Source organism: Mandrillus leucophaeus, unplaced genomic scaffold (assembly GCF_000951045.1).
Source record: "Mandrillus leucophaeus isolate KB7577 unplaced genomic scaffold, Mleu.le_1.0 Scaffold327, whole genome shotgun sequence".
Classification (NCBI taxonomy): Eukaryota; Metazoa; Chordata; class Mammalia; order Primates; family Cercopithecidae; genus Mandrillus; species Mandrillus leucophaeus.
The window spans coordinates 2,724,698-2,737,490 of record NW_012103443.1 but is presented as its reverse complement, the minus strand read 5'-3'; the positions used below and the strand labels follow the sequence as shown (position 1 = coordinate 2,737,490).

At 38.0% G+C, this 12,793-nt stretch overlaps 1 protein-coding gene across 1 annotated transcript in view; it reads right to left on the bottom strand.

Annotated features, from left to right (window-relative positions):
- The window catches only part of SLC16A9 (solute carrier family 16, member 9), a 65,778-nt gene that overhangs the window by 38,119 nt on the left and 14,866 nt on the right, over window positions 1-12,793 (bottom strand). Inside the window, exon 2 of the mRNA XM_011988329.1 lies at window positions 451-682. Within this exon, the coding sequence (XP_011843719.1) occupies window positions 451-646 (196 nt within the window). The 5' untranslated portion in view covers window positions 647-682. The remainder of the gene's footprint in view (window positions 1-450; window positions 683-12,793) is intronic.

Here is a 12,793-nt window from a genome sequence, read left to right as displayed (position 1 = left end):
CTTAGAAGGCTGCCGAGAGCCATTTGGTCCTTTGGTCCTTACCAGTGTACCTTGAACATACTTTGAATGTACCTGGATCACTACCTTCATCTCCCTGACTCATTCTTACTCATACATGTGTGTCTTACAAGACTGTGAGCCTCTTAAGGGCAGGAACCATGTGTTTGCTGTTCATCTTTTCATTTGTAGCATCTAGTTCACTGCCTGGCACATCATAGAAAATAAATGAATAAAGAAATGAATGAATGGATGGATGATTTAACATCTTAGGGAGTGCCTGCATTTTCACACAGATTTATTACAGTGAAAGTACAATCATTTTAATGAAGGTGGGAAAAGATATGTTATACTTTGAAAAGAAAGCCCTCTCTGCCTTGCATAATGTTCACGATGTAGTAAGCGTAATTAAATGATTAAAGAGTAAAGAGAGGCATAAATTTATCCACTTACTTGCAAGCAAGCCAACTCCACTTGCCAGGGATCCAACCCAGGCTGTTTTTCCTTTCCCTTCACCAAAGGCATCCAGCCATTCTATGTACAGGACTCCAACAGCTAGCGGGGATCCGTAACACAAAAACTGAGTAAAGAAGGAGACAAACACAATCACCCAGCCCCATCCACCGTCAGGTGACTTTTTAAGTTCCATTGTAAGACAAATTCAGGAGACGTTTCTCTGCAGGTCCTAAACAAAAACAAAGAGAAAAGAAAAGCTTATTTAGAGTATGGTAGGACACAGCACTTAGGGTTAAAATATCTCCTCCGAAAGTAAAAAATAAAAAAGGTTCTCCAAAGACACGCATGGAAAAGCATAAAATATCACTGACATAACAAGTTAACAAATACATTTGCATTTATTATTTGAATAAATGATGCATATACATGGTACAATTTTTTTTAATTATAAAAAGGTGTAAAGTGAAATATAGCCTTCTCAACCTTGTCTACCTTCACCAGGTTCCCACCCTGCTCAACCACAGAGAGCCACTGCTGTTAGTTTCTTAGTTTTTAGTTTCTTGAGTTCCCTAGGAAGTAGATTCCTAGCAAGAAGGAGACTGATTAGGAATGCTCTCTAGTTGATGCCTATGGAAGGGCATAGATGGCAAAGGGAGCAGATCAGCTGCAGATAACTTTCCAGTTATAAAGAAGGGGATTTCTAAAGTTGGGATGACCCTTCAGAGCTGTGCTGAGCTGGGTGCTGGGAGCTTCCCATCCATACTTCCATGTTGATCATGCACTGGATGTGGCTACCCAAGAATGGGTGGTGATCAGAGGTGAGGTGGCTTCCTTCAGAGGAGGCAATCTATCCCCATAAGAGCTGACAGCATTCTCGGCAGTTGGGGCAAGGGCTCTGTCATTCCTGAAGGGGGCCTGGAGGGGAACTGGCAGCACATCACAATGACCACTGACTGGAGTATTTTTCCAGTTTCTTTATGCATGTATAAGCAAAACCAAGCAAATATTCTCAATGTCTTTTTCATTAAAAAGTAGTATATTATACATTACATTCCCCACCTTCCTTTGTCCACTTAATATCCTGAGAGATTTTTCCCTATCAATACATAGACAGCATCCTTAGTCATTTTTATAAGTACATAGGATGTACTTATACCATATGGCTGTATGCTTGCTTATTTATTTACTTATTCAATAGCAAAAACACTTGCATGGTTCAAAATGAAAAAAAGACAAAAGATGAACAGTCCCCTATCTACCTATTTCCCACCTAAGCCTTATCTCCTCCACAGGTAACCAGTGCATCTTGTTTCTTGTATATCCTTCTAAGATTTCTTTATGCATACACTGGCAAACTCAAATATAGATTTCCTCTATTTTTTACACAAAAAAGAGCCTATTATATACATTGGTATGTGTTCTCTTTCACTTGACAAATATCTTGAAGATCTTCCACATCAATGCATACTGACCTTCTTTATTCATTTCTTACTTCTGTACTATAATCCAGCATGGATCTTTATCTTAAGTTTGTTTGACCAGTCCCTATGGCTTCAATGAAAAACAATGTGCAGTGAAAAACCTTACATATTCATATACCTTTTTGCTTATACACATATCTGTTGGATAAAATCCAAAAGAGGAATTGCTGAGTCAAAGGGAATATACATTTATAATTGTAATTTCAGAAAGTATTGAAAAAGGCTGAGGTGGGAGGATCATTGAGGCCAGATACTACCAAATTAAGTTCAAGAGCATTGAACTAATTCATATTGTCTCCAGGATTTTGAATGTGTTGTGAAACTTTTGGATTTTTGCAAATTTCTTGGTTTTAAAATAGCATTTCATCATAGTTTCAACTTGCATTTCTTCTTCTTTTTTTTGTTTTTTTTGAGATGGAGTCTCGGTCTGTCACCCAGGCTGGAGTGCAGTGGAGTGATCTCAGCTCACTCAACTTGCATTTCTTATAGTATAAATGTGGTGTATCATTTTGGAGATGAAAAGTCAGCTGAAATTCCTAATTCTTAGGTGTATTTGGATATTCTATTCTGTTCCATTGGTCTGTGTATTCATACATCATTACCACATTTGTTTTATCACAGAATCTTTTTTATAAAAGTTCTTTTACCATATGTTACTCTCTAATGGGGCTTTTTCTGTCTTTATAATTACACTCCTTTTGCAATATTTTGTAGCTATTCACGTTTTCTATTCTATATGAACTTCAGAATCAGCCTGTCTGGTTCAAAAAGAAATCAGATGATGCTTTCATTAGGACTGAGTTAAATGTAAAAATTGATATAAGGAGAATTGACCTTTTACGATGTCAACTCATTCTAAGAACATAATATGTTTTGCATTGTTCAAGTCTCCATCTATGTTCTTAGTGTTCCTCAATAGTTCATTGTACTGTATTTTTATAGATTTTATCCTTGCTGCTAATATGGTAATGGGGTCATTTATTTGTCTTCTGTTTGTATGTTTAAAAGCTGTTGATGTCTGTATGTTAATTTTACACTCCACTTCCTTACAAAATTATCCTGTTTGTGGTGGATTTTCAGATGATTTTCTGAATATACAATACACAATGCAATACAGTCATATAGTCACCTACAGTTACAATTTTTATCTCCTTATATGTCTTAAATTTTTATACTTCACATTTCCTTCTTTCTTTTTTTTTTTTTAGACGGAGTTTTGCTCTTGTTGCCCAGGCTGGAGTGCAATGGCACGATCTTGGCTCAATGCAACCTCCACCTCCTAGGTTCAAGCAATTCTCCTGCCTCAGCCTCCTGAATAGCTGGGATTACAGGCACCCACCACCATGCCCAGCTAATTTTTTGTATTTTTAGTAGAGATGGGGTTTCACCATGTTGGCCAGGCTGGTCTTGAACCCCTGACCTCAGGTGATCCATCTGCCTCAGCATCCCAAAGTGCTGGGATTACAGGCGTGAGCCACCGTGCCTGGTTCCTAATTTCTTTCTTTTGTCTTTGCATTGAACAGTACATACAGAATAATATCAATTTACAAAAGTATACATTTTTTTCTAATTCCTAACTTTAGTGGGAATGCCCTCAAATACCATGATGTTGTCTCTGGTGCCTAGTTGGATTTCTTTTATAAAGTTAAGAAAGTAATTTGCATTTTTATATTTTTGAGTGTTATTATAAGTAATCGTTATTATATTTTATCAAATGTGTTTCCAGTGTATAGGAAGACAGTCATACAATTTTCCCTTTATAACTTTTAATATGGTAAACTATATGTTTTCTACTACTGAAGCATCCATGAATTATTGGATTAAATTTCCCTGGTTCATGCATTATTTTGACTATGTTAGTCTATTTTGGGAGAGGGATTTTTTAATTCATAGGCAAAATTGGTCTATTTTTGTTTTTGATTTCTACTAGTGTTGGTACCCAAATGGTGTTTACTTTATTTAAAAATTTGGGCTGGGCACAGTGGCTCATGCCTGTAATCCCAGAACTTCGAGAGGTCAAGGCAGGCAGATGGCTTAAGGACAGGAGTTTGAGACCAGCCTGGGCAACACAGTGAAACCCTATCTCTACCAAAAAAATACAAAAATTAGCCTGGCGTGGTGGTGCAGCTGTAGTCTCAGCTGCTCAAAAGGCTGAGGTGGGAGGATGGCTTGAGTCCAGGAGTTTGAGGTTACAGTGAGCAGTAATTGCACCACTGCACTCCAGCCTGGGGGACACAGTGAGACCCTGTCTCAACAACAACAACAACAAAAGGCAAGAAAAGAAAAGAAAAAATTTTCTTCTTTTTCTAAACAGCTTACATGGCAATGGATTTGGAGATCCAAGGCCTAACCTTCAAGTCCCCAGCAGGGCCTCCCACTTAACCTGCACCTTCCATGTCTCTTCACTATGCCAGGTTTACAGTCAGGTGCAACAGAGTCTTTGCCCACAGATTCTGCCAAACCATGCACTTGGCTGTGGTTTCAACAGATAATGTCTGAAGACAGTAGGAATATCAAGTATCCATTCACACGCAGCCTAATTAGATGACAAGGCATTTGGCTACCTTTAGAGAGTCATAGCTATACCCATCATTTGCCTGGGCTTCTGTGGATTTATTTCTTCACTTTGATTTCAGAGCAATGCGCAGAACTCATGTCACCATGTGCCATAAGTCTTTAAACAAATTAACTTTCAACATTTAATAACCAAAAACAGAAAGATGTTACAAGTAGTGAACAAAACTGTAGGTATAAAATCCAGACACTCAAACCACATGATTGTGTTAACAGAATTATCCAAACTTCCAAATCAGAAACTTTTGTAGTAATCAAATATGTTCCTCCACTGGACATTTACGCTCTCCATAAACTCTCTTACCTACTCTATTGTAAAACTAAACAATGCAATTCTGGTCTTTTTAATGACGATTTAGTACTTTACAATTTCTGTTCAGAATCCTCTTTAAAGAAAATATTGTCTGAACTCCTCAAACTAGATAAGATATGATAGAAATAGCCAAACACCTGAAGATTCTAAGAGGTTGTGTGAAGACAAATGCATATGAGATTGTCCTTCATTCAAATGCTCCAATCACAGCACTTCAGGAAAAGTACACATTTACAGAGACAAAGCACCACAATCATGAATAAAGCCAGTATTCCTGAGAGGTTGCGGGTAATGGGGGAGGATGAAGAGAATTATCTCCCTTACCAGTTTTCAAACCTAAGTAGACAAAATGCCTTTCTACACCACATACCTCTGCCCTACCTTGCATTGCCATGCCTTGCCTTTGGTGACATTTCAGGATGTAGGACAAGAGCCAAAGAAATTCTCACAGTAAATATTTAAGAGAGCAAACCTTGGAAATACAAAGTTCCCATGCACATCAACTCTGACTAGAAAGGCAAGTTTTTATAGCGATGACTAACAGCTTCTGATCTGTCATCATCTCAGAGTTTAAGATACATGTAGTCTCAATAGAACACAGTGAAAACTACCATTTAGTGATTTCCTGTATTCTGTCACTCTAGCACCCTCCTCCCATGGCTTCCTCTATTCCCTAGGTGCCTCTCACCAGCTGTTTTTCTGATATTCTGTACTGGGTAAGGTGATTTTATAAATAGGCTAGTCTTCTTTTCTCCTTTTTGGTAATGGTGCTCAACTTCCTTTTTGAGGATATAGATCTGCCCTACGGCTAGAGGGCTTGTGGGACTGTTAATTAAGTTTCCTCGACCTTGAGCAATAAAGGGCAGATAACCCAAGAGAAGCCAGTAGGCTTTCAGGACTCTGAATCTTGATTGAAATGCCTGAATCTTGAGTGAAATGCTATAAGGAAAGGAAAGGAAAATCTGCAGAGATTACGGATCCCCATGAAAGTGAACTGAAGAGACCTCTGTCAGTTCTACTACCTTGACCTCCCAGAGATACCGAAGCCTGGTTTCTCCAGCCTTCCACGTTTGTGAGCTAACCCAGTAAATTATTTTGTTAAGTTATTGATACTCATTTCTTTACTTGCACAATATATTTACTTGGATAAATATAATGCAGTAATTTCAAGTTGATTATTTTAACCCTCTATACCCCATTTGGTCCCATTTGGGACAAAGGTAAAGCTGAGGAATATTGTTGATGACCATAGAATATAAGAAATACAGATGTGCCGTATCTGTTTTTAAGAAAATTTCTTCCTATTATCGTCCCTTCTTCATATTTTATGATCTAATATGATAAATTCCCTTATCTGGCATTCTTTTTAATAAAAATTCCAAATTAACTAAAATTTCCACTAAGCCTATTTATCCTAATGTTTACAGAAATGCAGCCAGATAAAAGTGGTCTTAAAAATTAGCTGGGTGTGGTGGCATGCACCTGTGGTCCCAGCTACTTGGGAGGCTGAGGCAAGAAGATAGCTTGAGCGGAGGAGGTCAAGGCTGCAGTGAGCCATGATCATGCCACTGTTCTCCACCCTGGGCAACAGATCAAGACGCTATCTCAAAAAGAAAAAAAAATAGAAGAAGAAGACAGTGGTCTTTATTCAAAATGTTCTTGATCATTTACATTTACGTTATATTGCACTAGTTACTAAGGGAGACCAGAAGACATAGAAGGTGTGGTCCCTGACCTCAGAAGCTCTTTTAACTCACTTAGGAAGGTAAGATATGTGTACATGGGAAAGTGTCTCTATGTGGGAAGGTATGTGCACAAGAGAGTACGTACACGACTGGGTGCCAAACAAGTGGATGGATATTAAATGTTTAGGAGTCAAAGGAAATGAAAGCACTCAAGGTGGGAGCAGGAGTGGAAGGGCCTCATAAAGTAGGTTAGTTCTAAAGAACAATGAAGAGATTCATATAAGGGCAGCCAAGGCAAGAGGAACAACATGAACATACATGTGTAATCAGGATAGGCCTGATAGGTTTGGTGGAGTTGTAGAGGGCAGTTCTTACAGGGCTCACATAGCAAAACAAGATTAGAAAAATGATACTTTCCATGTAAATTGAAGAAGAATGAGTTTCAAGAAGTCTGTGTTTATAACCCCAAGAAATAATTGTTTCTACATATTGTAGAATAAATCATTTATATTATCTAAGTGGTGGAATATTTTTTCAAAAAAAAAAAGGCCAGGTGGGGTGGCTCACGCCTGTAATCTCAGCACTCTGGGAGGCCGAAGTGGGTGGATCACCTGAGGTCAGAAGTTCAAGACCAGCCTGGCCAACATGGCGAAACCCCATCTCTACTAAAAAATACAAAAGTTATCTGGGCAAGGTGGCACGCACCTGTATTCCCAGCTTCTCGGGAGGCTGAGGGTGGAGAATCGCTTGAACCCAGGAGGCAGAGCTTGCAGTGAGCCGAGATCACGCTACTGCACTCCAGCCTAGGTGACAGAGCAAGGCTCCATCTCTAAATAAATAAGTAAACAAATAAATAAAACAAGATCTGTAAGTATCAGAAGGCACTATGTTATTTAGACTTACGATCCATGCATATATTCAACGTTTTGGAGTCTTATTCATACAACTGTATGAAAATGTGTTTCTAGGAAATACAGATATTGTACTATATTCTAGTAAACTCTTTGAGAATTTGGAATCTCCTTTAACCAGAGTGTTAGCAAACCAGGACTCTGAGTGACCAGACACCTTATAAAACTCAAAATTAGAAACCATTTTGAGAGATCATTTGAAGAACACTAATTTAGGGGCAGTTTTGTTATACTACAGGGTTTAAAGAAGTATCATAGATTTAATTTGAACTTGAACTTGTAAGCATCTTTCTTAACTTTAACTTAAAAATTAAATACAGTACATGTATTTTGAACCTCTCTTGGAGGAGACAGAAGAGCATGAAATAATATTAACCATTAAGAAGATATCACTATTCAACAAAATTAGATTATCATTAGCATAAAGGATAGTGTATCTCCTAAAGCCAGAACCTGTTTTGTTAAAGGGGAAAGGAGAGTTGGCAAGTTCTAATCACTTCCTTCAGGAAACGAAAAAGTCTATTGATGAAAGACTACATTTCATTCACAATAAAGCTTTAAGTTTCAATGCCTTCGATTGTGTTTAGTTCTGCTCAAATAATGCCAATTCTTTGTTTCTTCACCTCTTTACATTGGCTGAAAATTTCTGCTCTGGATATAGGCTGTCAGAACTGCAGGTGTGACCTTTAAGAACACTGAATATTTCTATCTCTGAAATGTACACATATGCACTATACTAATTTTTGCCAAATACAAAGTGATTTACCAGTATTTAATCTTATTTTCAGTTGACAGTTTCCTGTTGCCTTTGCTCCCTTCCCCAAAATAATCATTCCCTAATAACCCCCATTTGAGCATTGTCTATATACCTCCTTAAAGATTCATAGATAGACTTTTCACTTGAAATATAAAAGGAGTTCAACAGTAGCACATTTTTATTTGAATCTCAATCACTACCAGATTGTCTGGTGCTGAAGCACTTTATTTTAAGAGCCTAGAATCCTGTGACTTTATCTTGGGAAAAAATGGTTGATTCCAGGTTGATTTTGCCTTGATCTAGTCATCTGTGAGGTGAGTCAAAAGTCTAAATCATGCTGGGTTCCGTGACCTTCCTACAGTTACATTTATGACACTTTAAGGCTATAAACCACGGGTGAGGAGGTGGACTGAAACCCTCATACGCTGCTGGTGCAGATGAAAAGGCTGAAGCCACTTTGGAAAAAAGTTTCAGGGGTGGAAATGGGGAATGACTTAAAGGGTGCAGGGCTTCTTTGTAGGATGATGAAAACATTTTAAAATTAGATTGTGGTGCAGGTAGCACAACTCTATGAACATCCTAAAAATCACTGAGCTGCACACATGAAATGGATCAATTTTATCATGTATGAGTTATACCTCAATAAGGCTGTTAAAATGAAACACTTCAAAAGCTACTGAAAATTATATTTTAGCTCTGACTCCAATGTAGGTAACAAGTTTTATAAACTAAAGAGCAAACCTGTTCAGCCAGAAGCAGTTGTAATACTGATGTCACTCTTCCCCTCAATGACTTTTGTCCCTCCAAACATATATCATTTATCCTATATCACCTCAGTTTGGGTGAAGGAATCCTGGGAATTGAGAAATAATTAACCAATACCAAAAAACAAACAAACAAAAAATGTAGGTAAACAAGTCATTCTTTGGGTGTTTTAATGAAATGTAAGTAAAAATGTAGATTTTTGGGGGGAATTCTAAAACAATAGGTAAACAAATATATTTAATACAAACTGAAGCTCATAACTCAAATACAAATTAATTACATTTCATTTCATGAGAGACATAACACAAGTGATCATTTCTCTAGTTCTTGAATCCGCCTTCTCCCTACCACATCTATTATTCAACTTCTACTTTTGCTTTCCCATTTTTTTAAACAATTTCATTTTATACTGTTCAAGGGGTAAAAAGTGCATCTGCAGTCATCAGCTGCAACAGTGTCAACACACTTATAACTGATTTTTATAACCATTTTTAAGTAGCATAGAACTTTAAAATAAGTCTCCTCTGGGTCAAAGACCTAAACTGTCAGGTAAAACTACTCTCTTTGTTGATTTATATATTAGCAAATGTCATCACGTTAACACTAACGTAAGTCCTTGAAAAGTTATAGTCACCAGTGACTTAATTTTGGCACTTTCCAATGACATTTCAAAATGTCAGTGTATCATTTCTCTTCTAAGGTCAAATAAATATAGTTATATATCAACATCGGTTTTTAAGGAAAAGAAAAAGAATCCACCCTGTTGTGCTTCTAAAGTATTAAAACTCTTTGTAAAATCATATTGAGTCATCTTCATTCTGTGTGTGTGTGTGTGTGTGTATATACACACACACACACACACACACAATTCTATAGGCATTTTCTACAGTTTGAAATAGCTATTCCAGGGGGTGAATTCCAAATGATATATATACATATATATACATATTTTTTTTTTTCCGTTGGAATCTTGCTGTGTCACCCAGGCTGGAGTGCGGTGGTGCGATCTTGGCTCACTGCAAGCTCCGTGTCCCAGGTTCACTCCATTCTCCGGCCTCAGCCTCCCGAGTAGCTGGGACTACAGGCACCCACGACCACGACTGGCTAATTTTTTTTGGTATTTTTAGTAGAGACAGGGTTTCACCATGTTAGCTAGGATGGTGTCAATCTCCTGACCTCGTGATCCGCCTGCCTCGGCCTCCCAAAGTGTTGGGATCAAAGGCATGAGCCACTGTGCCCGGCCTCCAAATAATAATTTTAGTACAACTGTAAATCCAGTTGTGATGGCCTTGATCAGATTGTCACAGAAGTCAAGATGAGATTAAGCTACTTTCATGTTTCTGACTACTAGCCTACTAAATATTGAAAGAAAACATAAAAGAGGACAAGAAAACCAAGGTTTTGGTTAAATATCTACATCTTAAAAATTAATGCCATTAGCCAAACAGTGATGAACATATATAGAAAATAGTCTACCTACTAAGATAGACTACAGATAAAATACATTAAATATACTAAATATTCAGCCAGGTGCAATGGCTCATGCCTGTAATTCCAGCACTTTGGGAGGACAAGGTGGGCGGATTATTTGAGGCCAGGAGTTTAAGACCAGCCTGGCCAACATGGTGAAACCCTGTCTCTACTAAAAACACAAAAATTAGCCAGCTCTGTTGGCGGGTGCCTATAATCTCAGCTACACGGGAGGCTGCGACAGGAGAACCGCTTAAACCCAGGAAGTGGAGGTTGCAATGAGCTGAGATGGTGCCACTGCACTCCAACCTGGGTCACAGAGCGAGACTCCATCTACACAATGGACTATTATTCAGCAATAAAAAGGGATGAAATACTTACACATGCAACAACATGTATAACATAAAAACCTTAAGCTAAGTGAGAAAACGTAATTGAAAGAGACCACATATTGTATGACTCCACCTATGTGAAATGTCCAGAACGGGCACATCTGTAGAGACAGAAAGCAGATTAGTGGCTGCCTAGGGCTGGGAGGTTTTGGGGTAGGGAGAAATAGGGAGTGACTACTAATGCATATGAGGTTTCTTTCAGGGGTGATGAAAATGCTCTAAAATTGATTGTAGTGACGGTTGTACTACTCTAAATATACTAAAGCCATCAAGGGAGCTATACACTTTAAATAAGTGTATTTAAATTATATGTAATTTATAATTTAATAAATCCAAAAAAATTAATGTAAACCCTGACCATGTGAATTTGTCAAAACTCATCATACTGTATGCTTATAATTGTTGAATTTTACTGGATGTAAGTTATAACACGATAAATCTTGTTGGGAACAGACCCCCTAAAATCTAGCCATAAACTGGCCCCAAAACTGGTCATAAACAAAATCTCTGCAGTACTGTGACATGTTCATGATGGCCATGACGCCCATGCTGGAAGGTTGTGGGTTTACGGGAATGAGGGCAAGGAACACCTGGCCCACCCAGGGCGGAAAACTGCTTAAAGGCGTTCTTAAACCACAAACAATAGCATAAGTCTGTGCCTTAAGGACATGCTCCTGCTGCAGATAACTAGCCCAACTCATCCCTTTATTTCGGCCCATCCCTTCGTTTCCCATAAGGGATACTTTTAGTTAATCTAAAGTCTAAAGAAACTATGCTAATGACTGGCTTACTGTTAATAAACATGTGGGTAAATCTCTGTTCGGGGCTGTCAGCTCTGAAGGCTGTGAGATCCTTGATTTCCCACTTCACACCTCTATATTTCTGTGTGTGTGTCTTTAATTCCTCTAGTGCTGCTGGGTTAGGGTCTCCCCAGCCAAGCTGGTCTTGGTAACTTACTTTTTAAAAGATGAATGCTATAAACACACAGTTACAATGACCAAATATATGCCCTGACTTAGAGATAAAATTAACAACAACTGCATGAGACTTTTCATAAATATGAGCCTACATACCGGGTCAATGGCCCTCCTCCCCACCCACATCCACTCTCCCCACCTATACCTACACCCAAATTTTTAACCTAGTAACAGGTTTGTGTGAGGGAAACAAAATCAGGAAATTAGGTGTTGCTTACTTCATTGGTATTATAGCTCCTCAAACAAAGGAGCAACAGAGCAAAGCTTCTCCTCAGGTGCAGGAATGCCTAAATATCACGAAAGAAGAATCTGAACAATGAGAATAAAACATAAATTCAGGGTTTCTGAGGTCAACATCAGTGACCTTGGGCTGCTTTAGGTACACATGGAGGAAAGAGAAAACAGAAAACTATTTTAAGCAAGTTAACAATTTTTTCAATTACTTCCTAGCTTTCCTTTATTCTTCTTAGTCTTACCATCAAGATGGGGTAGATAGGAAGACGGCACATTTTTCTAGTATCTGGTTCCAGAACGATAGGAACTGAGTAATGGTTAAGATCAGATGCTTTTTAAATCAAGTTTGTATCTAAGTTCTGGTCCAGTCTGTGCTACTTAGCATGGGATTTTAAGCCAATTGCTTGTTGGCTTTGAGCCTGTTTTCTCATTTGTAAAATAGGATAAGAGTGGGTTGCAAATTCAAAGCTCACTGCTAGGCATGTAGTAAAAAAAAAAAAAATGCTTAATAAATGTGAGCTATTACTTTCACAACTTTAGGATTTTTTTCTGGTATTGAAGAATCTGGAACTTAAGGGATTTCTGGTAATTTCATAGCCATTGTCTAAGGAGTAGTTACTGGTTACTCCAGAATTCTAGAACAACAACCGGTTACTGGATCGTTTAGAAACATAGGGCTTTTAAAACTTTTAAATCTTTAGTTATTTCTTAATACTTAGAACACTTAAACAAAACTTTATAAAACAAAAGAGCAGAATAATTAGATTCTTTCAGGAGAATA